This window comes from Sceloporus occidentalis, unplaced genomic scaffold, assembly GCF_023333645.1.
Source record: "Sceloporus occidentalis isolate IW3139 unplaced genomic scaffold, rSceOcc1.0.p SCAF_7, whole genome shotgun sequence".
In the NCBI taxonomy this organism is placed as follows: Eukaryota; Metazoa; Chordata; class Lepidosauria; order Squamata; family Phrynosomatidae; genus Sceloporus; species Sceloporus occidentalis.
The window spans coordinates 68,862,318-68,887,032 of NW_028316987.1; the positions used below are offsets into that span (position 1 = coordinate 68,862,318).

The 24,715-nt window shown below is 39.1% G+C and overlaps 1 protein-coding gene across 7 annotated transcripts in view; it reads right to left on the bottom strand.

The window, feature by feature from the left end:
* Nucleotides 1-24,715, bottom strand: part of ANKIB1 (ankyrin repeat and IBR domain containing 1) — a 91,774-nt gene that overhangs the window by 15,530 nt on the left and 51,529 nt on the right. For 5 of the 7 annotated variants that reach the window (XM_089533233.1, XM_089533235.1, XM_089533229.1 and 2 more), the window contains exons 5-14: nucleotides 23,266-23,383; nucleotides 20,582-20,790; nucleotides 13,512-13,600; nucleotides 10,896-11,040; nucleotides 10,031-10,197; nucleotides 5,930-6,027; nucleotides 4,547-4,677; nucleotides 3,484-3,618; nucleotides 739-825; nucleotides 575-641 (exon numbers count right to left, since the gene is read on the bottom strand). In XM_089533233.1, coding sequence (XP_089389359.1) covers nucleotides 575-641; nucleotides 739-825; nucleotides 3,484-3,618; nucleotides 4,547-4,677; nucleotides 5,930-6,027; nucleotides 10,031-10,197; nucleotides 10,896-11,040; nucleotides 13,512-13,600; nucleotides 20,582-20,790; nucleotides 23,266-23,383 — 1,246 coding nt within the window. The remainder of the gene's footprint in view (nucleotides 1-574; nucleotides 642-738; nucleotides 826-3,483; nucleotides 3,619-4,546; nucleotides 4,678-5,929; nucleotides 6,028-10,030; nucleotides 10,198-10,895; nucleotides 11,041-13,511; nucleotides 13,601-20,581; nucleotides 20,791-23,265; nucleotides 23,384-24,715) is intronic. The other 2 variants (XM_089533234.1, XM_089533232.1) reach the window with 1 other exon arrangement.

The following is a 24,715-nucleotide window of genomic DNA, read 5'->3' on the forward strand; positions in this document are numbered from 1 at the left end:
TCTATATAAACTTATTACTTTTATTTTTCATAACAGTCTCCTTGTGGCACAATGTAAGCTGCTGATCAACCTAAAAGTAGCTTGCAATATTGTGGAAGTGGGATTCTTCCCAGGAAAGAAAGGAAAATCCACCATAACCCTATGCTGTCTCCCTCACACTTCTCAAAGGATATCTCAAAGGTGGCCTCAGATATCTCCAAATTAAATATAATACCAAATGAAGAGTAACTCGTTCAATACTGTGCTTTACTGAACTCATGTACACTAAGCCAACTAAAATCCACTTAAATGCTTAAATCTGTGGATGGCAAGCCTGTAGATACCAAGGCCCCACTGTATATATTTATAAATTTATGCACGTAGAGTGTGGGAAGATAGTAATTGGTATAGTATCATGTAATGCAATGTCATATAAATCAAGTTTCATAATAATACACCAGCCAAATTAAACTGAGCCATAAAAATGATACTCTTGAAATGCACAAAAACGAACACCAGAAATAATTGGGTTTTGAAAGGCAGGTATACTATTCTGGGCACTAGAATGTAACACAAATTAAACTGACATACTTACGTCCACTGAGGGCTCTACTAAGTTGCTCCATCTTTTCTTTGGCTGTTTTGAGAAGGCGTTGTTCTAACTGAAAATGGGGAGAGGAATAGAAGAAAAATGATAAACCTGACATTTTGAACTAATAAATCTAGAAAATAATTTTATAGAACTATTTACAACCATACTTGATAGCTGAGCTCATGGTTCTTAAACCTTGTATAATAGTGCATAAATCTATCGAGTTCTTGAAATCTTTTGTGTTTCTTTTCAGCCTGGAAAATAATGACAGGAAATAAAGACACATTAATATTTTCTTAAATATTTGAATTTAGTGCTCATTAGCCGTTTAAACTGTCAACAGTAGAATTGTTTTCACAAACAGAATGGTAATGAATACCTTATGTATGAATTAGCCACCCAGAAATACCACCTATTCAATTCGGAAGCCATAAAGTAAGTAGAGCTGTGATAAATTTGTGTGACAGCTTTGAATTAGAGGAACTCCAGCTACTTTGGAAGTATTCCAGTCAACTGTACTTTGGTATTATTACGTTAAAGATGTGGCCAATTGGTGGGCAATATTTCACTTTTGAACTCACTTTCTGTTGCCCCTCCCAACACACCTGTTCTTGGCATAAATTTTAATACTGCCCTATATTTGCTGACCATCCTCATGTAAATTACCCAAGAGCATGCTGGTCCATAATCATGACAAAGATACTGCATAGCAAAGATACAAACTACAACAATGCCTTCAGAGCATGTCATGTGCTCTATAGAGAGAATATTCAGTCTAGTACAAAATGCAGCACTCATTTCTGGGTGTGTGATACAGAGACCATATAGAGAACTGCAGTGGCTTCCAATATCAGTTCAAAGTGCTGGTTTTGATATACAAAGGCCTTAAACAGGTTTGGATCATGGTACCTGAAAGTCTGCTCTCAGCTGTATTACCTTGCCTGAAATTTGAGAGCCTTGCAAGAGGCCCTACTGCATGCCCAACCATCCTGCAGAGTTAGGATGTCGCAGCACCTTTGATGTGGAACAACCTCCCAAGGGATGTCAGGTTGGCTCTAGCCCTGTTTTTACTGTCTGATACTTTAAAGTCTTTTTAAGGACCTGTTTTAATCTATTTGAATGCTTTTCTAATGTTTTAAATCACTGGGTACATTTTAGGATGGGACTCGGTGTGGTGTACTGGTTTGAGCGTTGGAGTACATATTCTGGAAACTAGGGTTTGACTCCCCGCTGTCTGCCTACAGAATACAGAATACAGCTAAGGAAAAAAAAAAACCCTCTGAAAAAAACTTCTTTTTTAAAAAAAAAAAACAGTAATAGGTTCACCTTAGGAATGCCATAAGCTGGAAATGACTTGAAGGTACACAACATACTTTTTAAGATATTTTAAGAAAAAATATGTATCCGTTTTCAGTAATAAAGGAGTATAAACAACAACCTCTAATCATTTACTTCATTTCCCTAAACATTAAATAAAAGAGACAGAGAACAAGGGTGTTGAGTTATAACAACTTACTAACTGTGACATTACATACTAATTGAACACAGCATGTCCCAGAAATGCCAAGCTCTTTCCCCTATTCTTGTAATCTGCAGTTGAAGACAAACTTAAAAGTGTCTTCCCCTTCTCCAATCCTCCTGACTTTTTAGGTTTTGGAAAAGGCAGAATACCTGGTCAAATCCAAAATGATTACAAATTCTGCCACATGTTCCTCCTCTATGCCAAAGATTCACTCTTTTTAAAGTTAATGAATGATTCATAATATTCATTTTTTCCAATGTGGAGTTGAAGGCTTTCATGTCCGGCATCCATAGTTTTTTGTGGTTTTTTTGGGCTATGTGGCCATGTTCCATGCCAGCATTCTCTGAAGATGCCAGCTACAGATGCTGGTGAAACGTCAGGAATAAACTCTTCTAGAACATGGCCACATAGCCTGAAAAACCCACAAAAACTATTCATTTTTTAATTTTACGCAAACATTTATTCTGAACTGATAAACTTAATTTTTGAGGTTGTCAGGTACTGATTTAGTTCAGTTCAGTTCTGCTTTGGGGTGGGTGGGGAGGAGTTTAACGCAACTGTTAACTGAGATCTACTTTTTGCTCCCTGATGGTTGAATTGGTTAGCAGAAAAGATCCATACATTTTGGTTGAGTTGTGGTCACTACTAATCTTGACTATTCCCAAAGTTTTTGGCATGCATAGAAAAGGGTGAAGGGCAGGAGCTTGTTTAATTGCACTGTACTCTGGAAACATTGGCCTGTTACAGACAGCCAAAATAAAGCTGCTTCGAGTCACAGTGGAGGTATGGTGTTTCAATGATGCATGCGTCCTAAGAGTCCAGAAGTCGCACCAAAGCCACACTTCAGCCCTAAGGACTGGAGCGTGGCTTTGGTGTGGCTTCTGGACTCTTAGGACGTATGCACCATTGAAACACCATATCTCCACTGTGACTCGAAGCAGCTTTATTTTGGCTGTCTGTAACAGGCCATTAAGGCTGCAATCTGATGCACATGTTGCTTTGAATAAGAGTTGGATATAACAGGACTTACTCCTGAGAAATCCATCATAGCATTGCCTTGTCAGAATATTTCCAGAAAACCAAATCAATTCAGAAAAGAGAACTGCTCTTGCTCTTTTCCAGACTCAGGAAAGAGGTGGAACTATTTCCAATATTGTGCTGTGCTTCTGGGTCTCTCTGAAGTGCAATGTCAAGTCAGAAATGAGGGATGTTTGCCAGAGGGAGAGGGATGGTTGCCACAGCAGCCACATTTGGGGATCACTAGTTACCATTATATGGCTTGAAGAAAATAAAAAAACAAGTAAATTCCATTCATAGTGACAGATTCAAAGACTTGATTAGACAGAAGAAATACCTTTCTCTGCCTCCTCAAAACTGGTTGGCTTCTTACCTCTGCTGTCATTTCCTTAGATTGTTCCTCTACATGCTGAATTACTTCATAGCGAGTACATCTGTAATAACCTCCAGTGGAAGAACTATGCTTCTTCCATTCTTCAAGGCAAATCCAGCAGAAGTCATATTTACACTTGAAAAGGGGAAAAGAACTAAATCTTTAAACTGATTCGTCCAATTTCTGCCATATTACGTCAGCATGTTGTCATCAAACAATTATTCAAAGCCTCTTTTGGTACTGGTATTATTTTGAAATTGATTTATGAAAGTATGGTTTGAATCTGAGTTCTAATATGACAGTGAGAAAATATACAGTGCATTAAGAAATGTTTCTTCTGAGCCAGACACATAAAAATGCATAATCCAAACTGATAATCTGTATACTGGTTGAGAGATTAGTCCGTGCATTTAGAAACCAAAAAACATACCATAGCTGTCAAATGATATTTGGAAAAGTGTTATGTCTAACAGTTTGACATTTTGCCCTCTTCATCAGCAAAAATATGCTGTTTAAATTACAGCATTAGTTCACTGAAAGCATGTTTCTGAAACTACTGCAATAAATGCCAAATGCCAAAAGTGAAGCTCCTTCTAATGCATTATTTGCATTTGCTTAATTAATGTAAAAAGAAGCTTCAAAGGCAATTTTTGGTGAAGAATGTGGCAGGGAAAAATGGGTTAAACAAAACATCTCTACCCCTAATGGTGGAGACTATTTACGTAACAAAAAGACAAGGGACTGCATTCACCTGTAGTGTTTAGATTGGCCCTAAGAAAAACAGAGTTTGAAGGACTGTTTCAATGCAGCCTTCATGTTTAGCATCTTATGGGCACAAACTGACTAATGACCTATATTCTAAGAGCACTGGGAATGCTACAGATATTACCAGTTACAAAAGAAAGAATGCAAGTGAAGATGATCTCACACAAATTACAGCTGGTTGTGATAAAGCAAGAGAATGATCAGAGTATCTGAATTTTTGAGCAAGCACATCTTTTTGTTAAAGGTATGATGTAATTAAAAAAACTTTTTGAAAAACAAAGCAACTGTCTTTGCTTACCTTTGCACACTGCATATGGTTACATCCTTCATTCTTCTGAATTGGAGACTTACAATTGGCGCATGGTTTTGAGTTTGTGAGTAACCATAAGCAGTTGGCTGCATCTTCGTAAGCCTCACTAACTCCCACAACTTTGAAGAGAAGAAAGAAGGGAAAAGTTGAGACTACACACATATTTGGTTGTGTTAAAAACAAATCATAATTGCATTTCCCAAGCCTTCTAAATTATAGCCAAATCAAACAAGAGGTTAGCTGCCCACCCATTCATATCTAGCAGTTTTTGCTTACAATTTTGGAACAACTTTAACAAGCTGTTTACTTCTCTAAAATATACCACCAAATTAAAAATAAATAATCTGAAACTTAGTTTCTTCAGTGTTCAGCAAGAAATGCTATTTTGTGCAGCTTAATAAAGTGTTTTTCTAAGCATATTTTGTATTCAGTTCTTCACAGGTGCTTTAAAACAGGTGTGGGAAACTTTGGCTCTCTAAATATTTTGGTCTTCAAATTCCAGATGTCTCAGCCGGCATAGGCAATTGTAAGGGACTGTGGAAGCTGCAGCTCAAAATATTTAAAGGGACAAATATTCCTCCTCCCTACTTTAAAGCCCCCTTTACCATTGAATAGCTTGTGGAAACCACATTTCTTTTCAGTCACTAAAAATTACTTCAATACAACAAGGCCACATCTTGTTTATTTTGTCACAATTAAACTCTCCCTAACCTTTGCTATGATTCCAGATGAATATGGATTTTAAATCAATTCCTAAACCATGCAGCCAAAGTACCTAAATTCAGAAGTTCAGTTGGTCCAAAAATGAAAATTCAAATCCTACTCCGAAAGAAAGTTTGCCCAATGAACCAAGATCAATTTAAATCCTCTGCTTTGTGCATTGTTAATGCCACCTCATTGCAGTTTCTCCTTATCTCTCTCATCACCTCTCCAACTTGTCCACATTCATCTTTAAACAGTCAGGCTCTCTGCTCTGGAAATCACCCTGCTAAAGTATTCCTCCTTGTGTGTTTATGAGCCTTCAAGTCACCTGTTGACTTATGGCAACCCCATGAATTTTTCATAGGGTTGTCTTAGGCAAGGAATATTCAGAGCTGGTTTTGCCAGTTCTTTCCTCTGAAATATTCCCTACAGCATTGTTGGTGGTCTCCCATCCAAGTACTAACCATAGCTAACCCTACTTAGATTCCAAGATCAGATGGAATCTGTTGCCATCTTAATCAGAGTAGGTGGGATATAAATAAAAGTTACTATTATTATTGCCTTTAGGATATTTAGGCAAGAGTTAGTCCTCCTTACTAGTACATGACAAACTTATATTACAAATAACACAATCATTTCCATAAACTTTACTTAAAAGAACATAATGACCATTCTTACGCTCTTCCGGTTTCATTTCCGTTATCTTCTGTAGCCAGTTTTTCCATGTTTCACAATCACAAGGTTCGTGTGCTTCACCCAGACACTCCCTGAAAATTTGATACAGCACTTTAAATAAGATGTAAACTAAATTCCCATTTTAAAAAAATCTCAGATTAAGAAATACAAACTGTTATCATGCAGAAATGCAAGCCGGAAAGTAAAGTTCAGTAAGCATATTTAATTGTATAAAATGTCAGTTATTGTCCTGCAAACATTTCTAAGGCTGGTTACAGACCGGCACTTTAGTGCATGACGAGCACGCACTAAGGTTACAAAAGGGCGGTGCTTCCGCACCGCCCTAACCCTAGTGCGTGCTCGTCATGCACTAAACGGCGGCGGCCCTTCCATACGGCCGCCGCCGTGAGGACGTCACGGCCGCGCCGCCTCTAAACGGGGCGGCACAGACGTGACGTCCTTGCTCTGCGCCAGGGCACTTAGTGCGCCCTGAACACGGAGCAGGAAGGAGCTCTGTTTCGGAGCTCCTTCCTGGTTTAGTCCGCTGGGCGCAGCCTTCAGACGGCTGCGCCGAGCGGACTAAAAGAGAAAGGGGCCAAGCGGCCCCTTTCTCTTCTCCCCGCCGCCGCGGGGTGTCCTTGGGGCTTGAAGCCCCAGGGACACCCCTTTTCAGGCTGCGGGGAAGCGGCGTTTTGCTGCTTCCCCGCAGCCTGAAAAGCGGCGGATCGGGGCCTCAGCGGCTGCTGTTCTGACTGCTGAGGCCCCGATACTCCGGGAAAAGGGGCGGGTCCAGACCGCCCCAAATGGGCGGTCTATAACCCGCCTAAGCATGACTTCAAAGAGAAGAATCTTTCAAATCATAACCCAAGAAATAAAGAACAGTCATTCTCTTTCCAAAATTCAGAAAGAACATATTTTAAGTATTCTTAAACGTAACTACAAATTCATGATGAGTACAACTATCTCCTTCCTGTCCTAAAACAGATTTACACAGACCAACTCAAAGCAGAGACATTAGGAAGAAAGAGCAGATCTATGACCGGCCAAGACAAATGACAACAGCCAGACAGATGTCTCTTAATTTGGTCTCCCTATGGCAGGGTGAACATTTCATATCTGATAGGATGCATGTGCTAAAATACCAGAGGCACGTGTCTCTTTTTCCGCAATCGCTCCCACCTCATGGAATGGCCTGCCAGATGAGATCCATCAAATTACCAACCTAGAGAGCATCAAGAAAGCTGTCAAGACGGATCCTTTCCGGCTGGCCTTCAAGGAATAGAACCTGACCACGTAAAGATCCCCCCACAGACATATATAAGTGAAGATTCTGCCCACCGTTATTCTATTATTGTACTATTGTTTTTATATTTTATTGTCTGTAATTTTAATGGATAGAATTGTTTAATCCTTTTTTAAGTGGGGGCGGAAATTGTATATATTGTTGTATTTTTTAAAGGTTGTACTCTGCATTGATTGTGGTAACAAAAAGCAGGATATAAATAAAAGTTTTATATATTTTATTATTTATCTTTATTGCTAAGTGTCAAGCTAGACAGTGAATCGATATCTTTTAAAGGGTTCTGAGATCCACATTAGAATAACATTCAAAACCCCTATGGGCTACTGCTCTGTCGCTTTATAATGATATATAAAACATCGGTTACAATCTTTCATAGTTGAGGGAAGAAAGATCTTCTGTAAAATAACATAAAATTCACTTACTAATACAGGACTGATTGAAAGAATGCCAACTAATTACACAAACAGCTACTGTCCCTGTTTGTTTTTAACTGAAATTGATGCCTTAGCACAGGGGTAGGCAACCCTTTTGAGCCAGGGGCCGGGTTGCTGTCCCTCAGACAACTGGGGGGCCGAAGCCAAAAAATAAATAATTCAATAATTTTTAAAAAATTAAATAAATAAATAAACCGGGACAAATGTAGGACAAAATTTTCAAATGGAGGGCACTTTTAAAATGAAAAATGGAGGACACGTGAAAAAATTTGCTGATTTTTAAAAAAAAGTTAAGATAAATGAATGTTTCTGAGGCTTCTATAGACAATTGCCCCACCGTGCCCCTCGCACGAGACGCCAAAGGACCCGGCGGCAATCGGCGGCAGGACCAGGCTGGGGCCGGTCCAAAGGCCTCGCTGGGCCGCATCCAGCCCGCGGGCCACAGGTTGCCTACCCCTGCCTTAGCAGGAATGAATTGAATTTTGCTAAGAGCAGCCCATGAGTTCTTTATATTCTTCCCATATTATTACTGCTAGTAAGAGAAATAGTCAGATTACTGAAGCAGAAGTTACACTGCTTCCAGATGGTGCCTGGGTGTAGATGTGTCAATGCAATTTCCAGATTGGTCACATTTTTTTGTGAAAAATACAACAAAATAGCTTCATACATCTGCTTCACATCCAACATACAAAAGGTAAAACCACTAAATTTAGCACCAGAAATACAGCTTCATGGAAGAGCTTGCTGAATTAAAGAAAAAGCAAGCAATTTTCTTAGGCTCAGATGATGAAGAATCTTTTTAAAACCTTCTGGGGAGGAGAAATTACATTAAACAAAATAGTATAAATCAACAAATCTCCTGCTAATTAGACAAAAGGTCAGAAACATAAAGGAAAGTTTACAAAGAAAAATACAGCATTCTGTCATGTTACACATAGAAAAAAGGCCCCAAAGCATCTCTCTTCTCTTGATTACTTCCCTCTAATATGGAAGCTTCCACTCACATTTTCTCCTAGTACAGAGGCATACACATACACAGAGTGAAAATGAAATTTGACTCTTGCCTGAAAATTCAGGTCTATGTACAACTTAGGCTCAGTAGATTGCCAATGACACAATAATATAAAAACTAACAGTCATCTTTTTTCTTTTCCTGTATGATTTTAAATACCTTTGACCTATGATAAACACACCTGATGAAGAGGCCAGTGGAGCTTTGAAAAGTTGTGTGATGTATTTTGTACATTTTTGGTCGACTCAATAAAGGTACTGCTGTTTTGTGGATTTTGGATGTTACTGTATTTTGCTGTATGGCCAATATGGGTACCTCTGGATATGTCTTCTTTCTCCACAGTCATATCTTATGTTCCCGCAAAAGGAGGTGAGGAGATCAAAGCTACATTTTCAAATTCATGTATGGACTTTCTGTTCTACAACCCCCCCCCCCAAAAAAAAACTGTACAAAGGAAATATGGTTCAGTTACTAACAAAAAGCAGGGCCAGATGCAGCATTTTAAGTGTGCTCCACTTTAAGGTTCAACATCATGTACCTACCAGTAAAAACTGGTAAAAATTATGTACATTTTAGAAAGCAATGTAGGCAGTATGCTATAAACCAGGGGTAGGCAACCTTTTTGAGCCGGGGGCCGGGTTGCTGTCCCTCAGACAACTGGGGGGCCGAAGCCGGGGAGGTGGAGCTTCCACCCTCTGGGGGTGGGGCCGCGTGCCAGGGGTGGAGCTTCCACCCTCTGGGGCGGAGCTGCACGCTGGGGGCGGAGCTTCCACCGAAGCCCCGCGGGGAGGAGGAGGCGTGTGCCCGCCCTCTCCTCCTCGGTCCCTTCCCTCGGCTGAATGGGCTCCAAGGGGTCCTTTCGGCCGAAGGGGAGGGAGGCCAAAGGGAAGGGCTTGGGCACCCGTCCCAGGCCTTTCCCTTCAGCAGAAAGGGCTCCAAGGGCTGTGGAGGAGCCCAGGGGGCGGCAGGCCTTTTCCGTGGGCCCCTTCTCGGCCCATGCAGCCCCAGGCCTCCCTCCAGAGAGAGGCCTGGGGCCGCAAGGGCCGTGGGGGAGCCCGCGGAGGCGGCAGGCCGCTTTTGTGGGCCCCTTCTCTGCCCATGCGGCCCCAGGCCACCCTCTGGAGGGAGGCCTGGGGCTGCACGGGCCGAGAAGGGGCCCATGGAAAAGGCCACTTTCATGGTGGTCCTGCACCCCTAATCCCAGTGAATATGGAGGGCTAACTGTAGAATTTAGTGTGTGTACAAGGAACTATTTATAGGCAAAATGTTAATTACTGTACTGTATGGAATAGCAATTATTATGAGCAGCAATCATTTAATGCTAAGTACAAAGAAGTAGTACCAACCAGCAAAAGAGATGCCCTTTCCCACAATCCACAGCAGGAGCCCTTAGTAATGGGAAGCTCAGGCCTTCTGAACCTGTTGTATTAGACCCTTGTCTTGTCAGCCTAACTGCTCTTTCACAGCCTGGTGTAGGACACCATTTAATAGACGGATTATTTTCAACAAAGGCCTGAAAACAAAGAAAGGATATGCAAATCAGTTACCATTTAGAACTTGAGCTTTCTAACTGACACAAAACTTAGTTTGATAATGTAATATCTCTGCAGTTTAAAAGAAGTGTAGGAGCTACAATAGCTATAAAAAGGATTGATTGCATATCAAGTAGACAATTTTAGTAATTTGCTATAGCAACACATAAAACTCTGTCAAAAATCTAAGCAATACTAAATGTTACATTTAGTATTTGAAACATTACCAGATTTTTGTATAAAAGTGGAATACACAGTAAGGCTCACCTGTGCAATAACTGCCAAGGCCTAATTCTGCGGTGCAAAGTTACAATAGTCTATGATTAGGGGAAATGCATGAGCTATTGGAGAGCAATGCCTCTCAATTCTGGATGAACATTTAACTAGAGAAATACATCATTCACCATCCATTGTCCCAAGAAGCAACATGGTTAAAGCATCAGAAGAGTTGAGTTGAAAATATTTCAAATTGATTGTTTTTATAGAAACCTCTTCATATGATCAACCATAGCAGATTTGAATTCGGGTACAACAGTCACTACTAGTTACTTCAGATAAGAAATTCAAATTTATTAAAACAGTTTTTTGTTTGCCTTTCTGAAACAGTTTTTAAAGCTGGAATTAGAGCAATCGGTTCAGACAGATGCTTTAGCCACATGCTGGCAATCTGACAGTTTACCTTAATGTCAAACTGTAGATAACGTTTATCCATCTCCTTAGAAACCACACTTTCTATTATCTCTACTGGAACAAGCTGGAAGCAATCATATGCTGGGCAAAAAATATTGTGGGCTTCACCCTCTTGAATTTTCATATTCAAAAATCTGTCAAATATATGTATCAAGATCGAAAAGGAAATATTAAATGCCATCAAAACTAGAGAGCAAAAATTAAGTTTCAAGTTCAAGCTAACTTATTTCAAACAAAACAAAGTTACAGGGTAATATTAAGCACAGTTTGGATAAAATGATATGCTGTAATTAACAAAAAACATAAGCAAAAGGTTTCAGACTCAGTCTTGTGCCTTTAACAGAGGTGAGGATAACAAACAAATCTCAGAAGATAACCAGAAGCTCAGTCTCCAGGCACAAGAGCCTTCTGCAACTGTGGGCATCGAGGAGGAGGAGGAGGAGAATGTACCTACCTTCAGCCAAGCTGGGCATGACAGTAGAGGGTAAAACTTAGGGGCATGTAAGAATGGATGTAGAGGACAAAGCAAAAAGAAAACACCCTTTCCTGCTCTCTTTCTTCCTTTTTGGATATCTCCCGACCACCAAACACCACTTCCCTGGTGTTGGAGGAGAAGGTTTTACATCAGATTAAGAAGGGAATAAAAGTGGAGGGAAAATGGGTTTTGGTGGTCAGAGAGATCCAGAGGAGAAGGATGGGGAGGGAAGGTTTTAACACTCGATTGAGATGGGGAATCACTTCTTTCAGACACACACAAACACACACACCCTGTCTTGGCAACTCTTTCAGAGATTATGTCAGCCAGGCTAAGGACTCACGAGAGGACTCTGACCCTGAGCTTGACCTTGAGCCTGGCCCTAGCTATACCCTGGGAGCACCTGCAGAGACTGTGGCCCCAGAAAATAACCAGGAGGCCAGACTCCAGGCAAAAAGCCTTCTGGAACTGCCTCTGGCATGCCTCCAGCGGTTTTGGAGGCTTTGTAAAAAATGTCAAATAATTAAGGAATAGCTGCAACCATGAGAGCTGATGATAAAAGCCTGGGAAAGCCGTCTGATTTCCCTTGCAAAACCACCTTGTTCCTAGCTGCTGTGTTTGACTTCTCAGCTTGGATCTTTGGACCATTCTGCTTTGCTGAATCCCTTGACCTTGGACTGCTTGACTAAGCTCTTTGTTTGACCCTTTGGCTTGCACCTGGACTGACCACGGACTTTTTTTTTATTCAGCCTTTTGCTTGTAAATCTACCATTCAAGACTTGCCTTAACTCCACAAATCCTGTGTGGTGTTCTCTTGTTTATTTGGAATTTGTTATCAGCAGTTAGCTGCTTTCCTGAACATCTACTTATCCATGAATCATACCAAAATCAATGATTCTGGCTCTAAAACCTTCCCTTGACCAACACAAGGTCAACAGTAAGGGTTTTTTTACTACTTTGAATAGTGTAAATAGGTTAAACTGTAGATATAAAGTAGAAAATAAATATATTTTAAAAATACTGTGTTACACTTATATTTTAGAGATATTATTATATCAAGTTGTGCATAAATTCTGTCAGTGAAGAAATATTTGTGCATTTCCAATTTTCCTTCTCTGAAATGGGTATTTTGTTGTGCTTTGTGAGATCAACATGTGGTTTGGTATTTGAAACTATGGTTCACACACTGCAGAAATAATCCAGTACCAGTTCACTTAAACTGCCCTGGCTCAATCTTCAGAATTCAGGGAACCGTAATTTCGTGAGATTTTTAGCCTTCTCTGTCAGAGAGCTCTGGTGTCAGATTCCCTAGCACTGAGACAGGGCAGTTAAAGTGGCCTCAACCTGGATTATTTCTTCAGTGTGTTTTGGACCTTAGACCCAACATATGCCCATTACTCAGTTTGTTTGGTAAATTAGTTATCCTCTGTGACTGCTTGACCCAAAGCAATGATATGTAACTATCCATATCACCCATAGCAGCTATTTTTGGTGGTGCCTCTGATGACTTTCAAAAGGTGCTCCTAGGTCCAAATGAGCTGAGGCTTTCAAATTAGTTTGAAGATTGAATAGATAGTATGAAAGGATGATCTGTAGTTGTTTATGACTTAAAATTAGCATTATTTCTAGATTTTCTCCTAATCCTCTCACTTGAGACACTTTATATGATGCTGTATTCTACTGATTATCCTCTTTTAAAACCAGAACTGTTCCACACTTGACTACCACTCTCAGAAAGTCTCAGAAAGTGATGTTTTGAGGCAAAGTCCTATAGCAAATACAGTCCCTTTTATAGTTCTATATTTTCCGAAGCTACTACAGTTGCTTTCCTGAAAGTCCCTATTAATATTAGTATTATGCCAGCGCAGAAAAAAAATGTTTGTTCAAAATCTTTACGCTTTGGTTTTAGGAATTTTCTTATTTGTATGGAAACAAGCATTTAAAATGGAAAAAAATCAGCATCTGGACCAGGGTCCAAGAGATTATAGTTTCCCCATTAACCAATATTTTTAAAAGGCCAGTACTTTACTGTCTGTAATAATTTTCTTTCATGTAGAAATAGTAAATAAAACTTATTCTCAAGTGAAAGTCATAAATAATTTTTGTAAAAATGCCAAAATGCATACTTACGCTTCCCAACACGCTCTGCAAAACTCATGTCCACAAGGCATATCCACTGGGTCTTCAAATACAGAAATATTACACATACAGATCTCACACTGCAGATAAGGAAAAGAAATAGACAAGAAAAATTATTTTTGCATGCCATAAAATGAACTCTTGTGATCTAGGCAACAGTTTAGTTAGGCCATAAAACATCAATTGGATGTTTCATTTCTTATTTATTTCTGTTACATCTCGGAATTCCTCCATGGAGATCAGGGCATAATAACATGGTTCCATCCCAACCTAACTAAACAACACTGTAAGGTGAAATAAAGTGAAAGGTACAAACTGGCCAAGGTCCACTCAGCAAGCTTTGTGGTCAAAAAGGAGATATTAATTGAGGTCTTCCTAGACTGACCCTGATAGCTTACTACATCATGTGACTAAGTTATCCTCATTATTTCTGAATAACATCATCATCAACAATAATAATAATAGTAATAATAATCCCACCTTTTCTTCAGTCTGAGATTCAAAGTGGCTTACAATAGTGAAAAAAGATCCAGCTTAAAAATGTCAACTGGCTAAAAGTGAAAATGTAACTCAACTGTCAATACAATTCAAAGCAGTTAAGAATAAACCATTAAAAATGGGAACAACAAATATAACAAAACAGCACATTAAAGGTCATTTCCCCCTAAACAATCTGTCTTCAAATGCCTGACAAAACAGAAAGATCCTAGCTTGCCATAGGGGAGTTCCAGAGCCTGGGAATGGCCACCAAGAATGTCATTTCCAATATTTCCACTAGTCCAACCGGTGACAGTGGTGGAACAGAGAAAAAGGCTTCCCCATAAGGTATCAAAACATAAGCAGAGTCATAAAGTGAAATATGGTCTTATAGATAAACAGGATCTGAGCCATATAGGGCTTTGTGTCATGACCAGCACTTTGAATTGTGCTCTGAAACAGACTGGCAGCCAAGGAGTTGGTTGAAACAAGGGAGTTGTGTGCTGCCTGAAGCCAGCTCTGGTTAACAATTTGGCTCCAGCTCTTTGGATCAGCTGAACTTTAATATTCTCAAGTTTGAATTTTGTTTCTGTTTTTACATTAAGTTACAGTAATTTATGTTGTTTTATTATGTGAGAGAGGATGGGACGATTTGGTTGCCCAGCAAGCAGAACAGCTGCAACAGTGGAGCATTCCTAGAGATATGAAGGGCTGGGGGAAAAGCCCAGAAAAATCTGGGCAAAACCCACACCTTTTTCTCCTTTCCCCCCTAAAGCCCATTCCCCTTTGAAAAAAATAAAAAGGAAGGAATTGTGGAATAGTTAACTTCTGCAATGACGAATAGTATGTTTAAGATAAAGTGTTAACGTATTTATTATCCCCCCAATTTCTAAAAACCAAGTTATAGTAAGACTTTTATGTTAGACTATGTACAATATCTGATCATCACAATACCTAGTCTTGGTTTCTTCTTCCCAGTTGGGAATGAGTGTGTTTTGTCTGCTTGACACTATGGGGAATGAGTGGAGACAAAATAATTTTCTCCATTTTACCAATGTTGATACAGTCCGTCCTCGCCTTACACGGGGGATCCGTTTCGGATCCCTCCGTGTAAGGCGAATTCCGCCTATGCTCGAGCCCCATTGGAAACAATGGGGCTCGTGCGCGGCGGTGCGGCGGTGCGGGCGCGTGCAGGGCGCAAGCGCCCATTCAATTGAATGGGACGCACCACCCCTTCTGCCCCACGCGCGCCCGCGGCTTGAGCGCGTATGCTCAAGGCCGCGTAAGGTGCGCCCGCGTATGGCGTGGGCGCGCTGTAGTTTCTTCTGTTTTTTATTGGCTTTTCTTTTGCCTGTTCCACAAATAGGCAAAACGTAGAGATTCCTTATAGACTGAATGTTTCTTATAGTTCAGAAACATGTAGTTGCATTTGTAACAACAAAAAAAAAAATTAAAAACTAAGTTCAGTTTGAAATTGTATTCTGAATAAATATGATCATGTTATGAAAAATCAAGTTATATATAATGTTTTTTAAGTTCCTCCAATAAAATGCTTTTCAATTTGGGTTCTAATAGTGAACTTTCCAATTTCTTCCAAATTTTCTTTTTACTGAGAAAAAAAATTGGAAAATATAAACAAAAGAGCTACAGTATATAAAATGTGAAAAAATGAATGGCAATGGGAAGAAAAAACATATGAAGATGAAACCCAAATTTTGGAAAGTGAAGTGAAAGCCACACTCAAAGCTAAAGAAAAGAACAAATCACTAAGAACAGATCTACTACAACCTGCAGAGACAGAATCAAGCTTAGTTTTATATAAAATCTGTCAACATATATGGAAAAAAAGCAGTTCCACAGAGTGGAAGCAATCAATATACATCCCCCTCCCCCCCCCCCCAAAAGGAGACACAAAACACTGTAGTAATTACAGAACCATCACACCAATTTTCCATGCAAGCAAAGCCATGCCTAAAATTCTACAGGAAAGACTCCTACCATATGTGGAATGAAAAATCCCTGAGGTGCAAGCTTAATTCAGGAAAGGAAGGTGCACATTGCAAACATACGTTGGATAATGAAGCATACCAGGGAATTCCAAAAGAAAATCTACATGTGCTTTATTGACTACATAGATTACAAAAAGCTACAGAATGCTCTTAAATACATGAGAGTGCAACTACATTTGACAGTCCTGAGGTGTAACTTGTACTCAGGACAAGAGGAGTCCATCAGAACAGAATACGGAGAAACAGAATAATTCTCCGCCTGAAAAGGGGTCAAGCAAGGTTTCTTCTTCCTTGGCTTCGTCCTTTTTCACTTGCTGCACCATACTCCTGGAAGTGCCTCCCTGAACATCTGTGCACTACCTCTTCGCTTGCTAGTTTTAAATCTGACTTAAAGACTTTCTTAAAGACTTTCTTGTTCTTTAAAGCATTTGGAACTGTATTTTAATATTGTTTTATAATTTTAAATTTGATTATATATATTAGTTGTTTTTACAGTTTGTATTTTAACTGCATAACTTGCTTAATTTTGTACAGATTATATTTTAGGACTTTTAGATTGTAAGCCATTGGCAGGTTATATGCTGTTCCGATGATGCCTGTAAAGGTGGAAGGCAGCAGAAAGGAAAGGTGGAAGGCAGCAGAAAGAGAAGAAGACTGCATGCTAGATGGATTGACTCAATCAGGGAGGACACAGCCTTGAGCCTTCAGGTTCTGAACAGAGAGGGTGAGGACAGAGGGTCTTGGAGTTGTTTCATCCACAGGGTCTCCATGAGTCCAGATTCACTTGAGGCAGCTAACAGCGAACAACAACAATCCTCCAATGGTGCCAGCAAAACTTCTCTTCAAAACATACAATATTCCAGTTTCAAAGGAAGGACTGGTTGAGCATTCTGATTTCACAGCAGTTACTACTTGTTTTTGTAAAACTCTGCATTTTAAATGCAACAACATCTTTAATAGTCCATGTTGTCTGGTCTTCATGTGTACATGAGGACTGACATTCACACCAAAGATGTTTCTCCAGAATTTCAAGATAGGACAAGGAAAGTAAGCCCAGGCAATATTTTTGTCAGTGTTGCCCTATCGCACTTCATTTTAATGACAGAAATAAAAATAAATTAGTGTTAGTGAAGGAAATTACTCTCTACTTTGCCATCTCTCTTCGTACCCTTGTGCTACTGCTCCTCGTTGTTTTGGGCAGCTCCAGCTCCCACCCCACAGTCTTGCAGGTCTCACACACTCCTTTGTCCAGTAGTTTGTCTCTACTACCCTCACAAATGAAGTTGGTTTCATGCTTTGGGATAGTTGAAAATTGCTAGGCTCTGGTGTCTTTTAGATGTGTAAAATTTAAACAACCATTACCTTCAGCCATCATCTTGGTGTGTATGGATTATCTTATTTTTGTTTAACATTTCTTTTACTGATTATTCCCTGATGCAATATTTCTTATGTGGCAGGGTAAGAATGTTTAATAAATAAATAAGGCTGGATTTAAGGGATTAAAACATGTCTGGAGTGGAGGCAAGGTTGAAAAACAGAAGACAGAGTAAGGAAAAATCAATTTCCAGGCACCAGTTATAACTCACTGTATTATGTTTGTTTGCTTGCCTATGCCTGCATACACTTTCCCCATAACACTAAATAGTTCAATCTACTCTCGTAAAACTGAGGCTGAGGCCTGCTGTAAATGATGAAACTGAAGGAGTTTGACTTTTTTAGGACAGAAGCCATGGCAAGATTAGTGGTAGGTGATCTTCTACAATTTGAGAGTAATTCTGCTTGTAATGATTGGTGTGCTGATGAGTAATACAAAGCTGGGAGGATAACAGCAACAACATCTTATTAGTAACCAGCAAAATAAACTAAGACATCCTAGACTTGCACTCACCTAGCAAAAATATGCTAGACCTGCTCAACAACAGATATAATTTCAGAACAATGAGTAAATTGAGCAGAGACTTGTAAATTTCAATTGCATTTTGCAAATCAGCAATCCTCCTATGATGCAAACTGCAGAACTGAATTCAGCTCTATATCTTCCTCAGATGAAAGATAGCTCCTAACCACCTTTCATGAAATTTATAATTGTTATGTTTCATCCACAGAGTTTATCTAAGAAATCAAGGCAAATTTAAAAGCTTACTGCTTCCACTTCAGTAGGCTTGGTGCAGCCTCTTATATTAGCAGTAACAATGCAGAAAATGTCTGCTGTAAAATAAAACTCAGAATGAAATACTGTTGTGATGCATCTTTTTCGTAATTAATATGAAGTCAAGGAAACAAAGATTTTACCTTGACAACAAAGCAAATTTTACAATATAGTTACAATTTTCCCCCAAGGAATTACTTTGATCATTGAGCCCAAATCTTACCATGTTAAAGTTGCACATTATTACACAGACTATTTTCCAAAATAACTTTTCTGATTATAATGAACTTTCATATACTCAGTTTGTGCTGATCTTAGTGGTGCAAACAAACCCACATAGGTTCTTTATAATGTATTGGAACACTAGTAAGTTGACCTTTAAAGTATGGACAACGAGAATGTTGTTTCCACCTCAAAAGCAGGGGGGATAGGAAGGCAGAAAGCAGGGAAAGGAGAATTTAACTACAGTCAGGAAGCAAGATATTGTACAGTATTTAAATATTAAAATATTTAAGTACAGTTGGAAGCAAGTAAGTCCAAAGAAAATTCTAGATTTTAACTTCTAACATTTTATATGATGATATATAAATTCCATTATAAAATACATCATAATTTATAACTTACATCTCTCACACAAAGTGTCACCTCTCAACCATCTCACTCTTAGTTCCACCCAAAGAGAGAACAAAATCCAGTGTGCATCTTTACAGAAATTTGAAAAATATCATTGGATGTCTGTGTTTTTGGACAACATAAAGACAGTCATCCAATGATACTTTTCAACAAAATAAGGACACCAAACTAATTTTGATCAAGAGAACAGAGTGGTGAAGGAGAAGCTGGAATGTAATGCCAAAGGTGGCAAATGATAAGTGACAACAACCTTATTTTGGACAAAGTAGAATAGAACTTCTCACAACACAATGAGTGTAATGTTGTTTCACCATGTGGGCAGATCGCATTCCCAATTCACTGAAAAATATAAATCAGCAGGTAAAAGTTGGGTTCAGGAAAGGTCCAAACATACTTTGGATAATGGAACACATCAAAAAATTTCAAAAGAAAACCAGCTGTGATTTATAGCTTGTAGCAAATTCTTTGCTTGTGTAGACTGTGAAAAACTATGGATCATTCTTAAACAAATGGGTGTTCCACAGTATTTGATTGTCTTGATGCATAACTTATATTCAGAACAAGAGGCTACTGTTAGGACAGAATATGGAGAAACAGAATGATTTGCAATTGAGAAGGGGGTCAGGCAAAGCCGTATTTTATCATCCTGTTTAAATTGTATACTGAATATATCATACATAAAGCAGGATTAGACTTGGAGGAACGAGTCAGGAAAATTGGAAGAAGGAACGTCGACAATTTAAGATATGCAGATGATACCATACTCCTAGCAGATCATAGCAAAGACTTGGTACGATTACCAAAGAAAGTAAAGGAAGGAACTATGAAGGTAGCTTTACAGTTGAACATTAAGAAAACAAAAATAATGACCAAAGATGACATACCTAACTTTAAAGTTGGTGATGAAATCATTGAAACAGTTCAAGATTTTCCATACACAGGCTCAATAATTAATCAGATTGGAGACTGTGGTCAAGAAAACAGAAGACAACTACAACTTCGTAGGGCAGTTATGAAAAAACTCGACAAGATCCTGAATGAAGTACAACAATATATCACTGAATGCTAAAGTTAGGATTGTTCACGCTATAATATTCCCCATTACTATGTATGGCTGTGAAAGCTAAACAGTGAAGGAAGCCGATAGGAAGAAAACTCATTCATTTAAAATGTGGGCTGCAGGAGAATTCTATGGATACCATGGCCAGTTAAAAACAACAACAAATGGTTCCTAGAGCAAATAAATCCTGAAGTCTCCCTAGAATCCAAGATGACTTTGTACTTTGGCCATATCAAGAGTAGACAAGACTCATTAGAAAAGACGATAATGTTCAGCAAAGTAGAAGGCAATAGAAAAAGAGGAAGACACATTCCAGATGGATAGACTTAACCAAGGAAGTCAAGGCCCTGAGTTGACAAGACCCAAGAAGGGTGGTTTATGACAGAGTGACTTTTTTCTTATTCATAGGGTCACCATAGGTCCAAGTTGACTTGATGGCAGTTAACAATAACGAGGCAAAGAGTTATTCTGTCCCATTTAATGAATAGTAAAATACTAAATTTTAAAAATGAGTAGGTTTACATATCAAGCAAACCAAATCCTGATTCTTTGGTTGTTTTAAAGAATATACCAACTATATGGTAAAAACTATACTGCAAAATGAGTAATGTTTTTTCCAACCCAGAAATGCAAGTGCAATTTCTTTAGAATTTCCAGTTAATTTCTCCTTAACATTAGTTCTTCAGAAGGAAAAAATACACTGGCAACATTTTATCTTTAGAATTAAACATACCACAGTTGTTTCAATATCTCCTGGTGTGAGACTAATTTCATCTGGGGAGGTGATAGAAGAGCGAGTAGTCCGAGGGGTTCTTGGTGAAGGAAGTGTGTCCCAAGCATTATATCCACTTGGAGGAGGAGTTGGCATTTGAACCCCTGAACGTTGGCAGCAATTCTCTGGATTAGTCATCCAAGCTTCAAGTAACTTCTCTCTGTCCCAGTCTTAAATAAAATAAAGGAAGTGTTAAGAAATGCCATAGATATGGGATATAGATTTGTAAACACACCATATATTATCATATTAGAGAGAGAGTCAAGCATGCTTGCAAAAGATTTGCATGTGCAAGATTGATAAATATTATGATATATTGAACATATGTAGAATTTCTTCTAAGGTACCTTTTTTAGTGACTATATTCTGAGTGAAATGTCGTACTGAAGCTAGTAATTAGTTTTTCATGAAAAGAAAGAAAATGCTGACAAGCAAATGGTTCAAGAGGATTTCCACATGCCACTAGCTGACCTCCTAAATCTACTAATTTAGCTAATCTATGTTATCATGAATATCCTGATGATATAATTCTTGCAATCTAAATCTCCCTTGCCAATGTACAAATAGAACATCCATCCCATTTCACAACCCTCCCTATGGCTAAAAATGTTGGCAAATTCTACTCTCCAAAGGGCATTAATATTGGCCATTAGTAATGGCCACTAGTAATGGGATTGGCCATTACTAGGTGATGGCCTACATTTCTGCTCCTGAGAGCCTTTGAAGACTGCATACACAGCAAAAAACAAAAATAAATATTTGGAAATGGGCTGAAGTCTACTTTTGTTTTTGGTTTTTAAATGTTAAATAGTGTAGAGGGCCTACTGTTTTTGACATTAAAAAGTGGAGGAGAGCCAACTCATTCCCTTTATCTGGCCAAAAAATAGTGGTCTAAGGAGTATGGAGAAGGCAAAGACTATAAAAAGCAGTCTTAGGGGACAATATGTGGTTCCAGAACTGACCTTTACCCATCTCTAATATTAAAATGTTAATTCCTAGCTTTGATAATGATTCTAAAGTTGCACGAAGAGCACCTGAGAAACCTCATGGACACAAAAGCAACTCTAAAAGGTCTAGTATGGCCAACTGGCCTAATAACGCCTTGCAGAAGTATTCACTCCTCTTTGATTTTTCCTAATGTAAACAAGATACTCAACACTGTGGACATAAAAGTTAAATAAAAACAGTTACTTGTAGGCTGCATAAATACTGAATGAACTCTGGTGCAATCCACTACTTCAGAAGCTGAATGGATTCCACCTGTGTACAGTTCCAGTGCCACATGATCTCACATTAAATACAGTCAGCCCTCGGTATCCATGTACTTGCCAACCATGGATTCAAGAATCCGCATACGGCAAGCCAGCATTGTCTCCAATAGGCCGCACATGCATTTGGCCGCTCCCCATTGTCAGCGTGTGCACACGGTAGCACTGCCATTAAGGACAATGAGTCCTGTTGTCCTAAACAGTGGTGCTGCCATGTACACCCGCCACCACTGGGGACAACAGGGTCCGTCCCTAATGGTGGCACAGCCACATACATGCGCTGCTATTTGAAGTCCCGTTGTCCCTAGTGGCGGCACAGCTACATGCATGCGCTGCTATTGGGGAAAATGCGACTTGAGCATCCACAAATTTTGGTATCTGCAGGGAGGTCTGGAACAGATCCCCTGCAGATATTGAGGGCCCACTGTACACTTGTTTCTGGAAGGTCTTGATTTATTGTAGAGCACAGCTAACCAAAGAGGATAATGAAGAACAAGGAGCTATACAAACAAGTCCAGTATAAAATTCCACATAAGCACCAATCAGGGTTGGGTCATATATTTTAAAAAGTCCCCTGGAGCATTGTAAAATTCATCATTACAAAATTGAAAGACTATAGGTCAACTGCAATCCTGCCTAGAAAGTCATCCATCAAAACTAAGTGATCAGGTAAGGAGGGCATTAGTCAGAGACAAAACCAAGAGGTTAGCAAAGACTCTTGAGGGAGCCTGATCTACAGCTTAGATGAGAAAAACCATCTATGGGCCAACTATCACTCAGAAGCTCCATAAAGCTTGGTTTTAAAAAGGAGTGGTGAGAACAAAGCCATTGCTGAAACAAACCCGTATCAAAGGTTATTACACAACCAAATACGGAAAAATCAAAATACGGCGAATACTTCTGCCAGATATTGTAAATTTAGCTGCTCTGAGAAAAGAGTTCAGAGTTAATGGAGGATCCATATACCAAGTCATATCTCCCTAGATACTGACTCCAAGGTTCATTTACCATACCACAGAACAGTGATATATAAAACCATACAGTTGGATCATCCAGATTGCATAAACAAAAGACTAAATCCTACCATCACAAGGAAAATAATTTCTCAGTGCACATCATCTTATGTCTTTTATGCTATTAGAAAAACAAATATACACTCATCAAGGAAGAGCCCAGAGAAAGGATTCTATTATTCACAATACATTGACTGGCTAAGGTAACTTTATATATATGCAAGATAAAATATTATATTTCACCTGTTCCCATTTATAATATTATTTTCTTTTTATTAGGAAAGCACAGAAAGAAGAATATTAATATATTTTGTCAAGAGATCTATTATTCAATTTGTTGAGAACAACATAGCTCTCCCTTTACCATGTGCTCGAAGCAAAGCTTCTGCAGTAAACAAAGGGGCTTGAAGCATGTCAGCAGATTCAACAATCAGCATATCTTTGAGCCTTCGCAGGTCCTGTGGTCGAAGTCCTTCATATGGCTGTAAAGTGGAAGAGAAGCATAAGGTAGCAACATATCAATATAAATCTTTCTGAGGTGGCAGTATTAACATCCTTGGAGATTACCCAATCTCTGCATTTAGAAAAATCAGGTAATTGTATATCCCATTCCACCCTGAATATGAGTTAAAAGTATTCCACAAAATTTCCTGCTGTTTTTTTTCCCCAGAACATATTTTAACAAAAAGCAGCACTCTTTCAAAATTATAAAAAAAAATATTTTATGGGAGTCTCATAGAAAATATGTGGAACAGACAAAAAAATGTATAATCCTATTTTTTAGGCTTTGCATAAGAAAAAATAACTCTTTGAAGCCATGAAGCTTTTAGTTATATTTTAATCAGACATGTATCCTATTAGACACCAAATTTTTCATCATTTGGCCTACTAGAAATATTATGCAGTACAAAACAATGAACAACTCGGGTGTAATTGCAAGGGCAAAATATCACCCTGTCCCCAATTCCATTTTTTTAAAAACCCAATGGTGACAGCTACAGACTTTAAGGGGAAGAACTGACTTGCATCTCCCTCTGGACAGTCCAATGAAGCCATTAAATGTTTCAGAGCGCTGACATATCTTATTATGGTATTTGCCACTCCCCAGAGGTGTCATTGTTCATTCTCATAGAATCATAGAATCGTAGAGTTGGAAGAGACCACAAGGGCCATCCAGTCCAACCCCCTGCCATGCAGGAAATCACAATCAAAGCATCCCTGACAGATGGCCATCCAGCCTCTGTTTGAAGACCTCTAAGGAAGGAGACTCCACTACACTTCAAGGGAGTTTTTTCCACTGTCGAACAGCCCTTACTGTCAGGAAGTTCCTCCTACTGTTGAGGTGGAATCTCTTTTCCTGCAGCTTGCATCCATTGCTCCGGGTCCTAGTCTCTGGAGCAGCAGAAAACAAGCTTGCTCCCTCCTCAATATGACATCCCTTCAAATATTTAAACAGGGCTCAGTTTAGTTACATTCCTCACATTAGACAGAGAAAAAGTTTCCAGCAACAATATGTTGTTATAAGCTATCGCCAAGATACTGCAAAGTATTTTAGGGTACTTTTGCCTTGAATGAGCAACTAAAGTCTGCAGGCTTTACAAAAGAGCTGATCTAGGTAGAGATGCTGCAAATTCTTATGAGATGGATGTATATACACTACAATTGGTCTGTTGAGATGGATCAACACAGATGCCTGTATTTTGAGCTTTTGATGAGGTTGCTGTCATATGAATTGTCATGATGAGCAGTTGCAAAATTTTACTACTACACCATTGCTGGTATGCAGTTCTTAAGTAAACAGTGTCAGAACCATG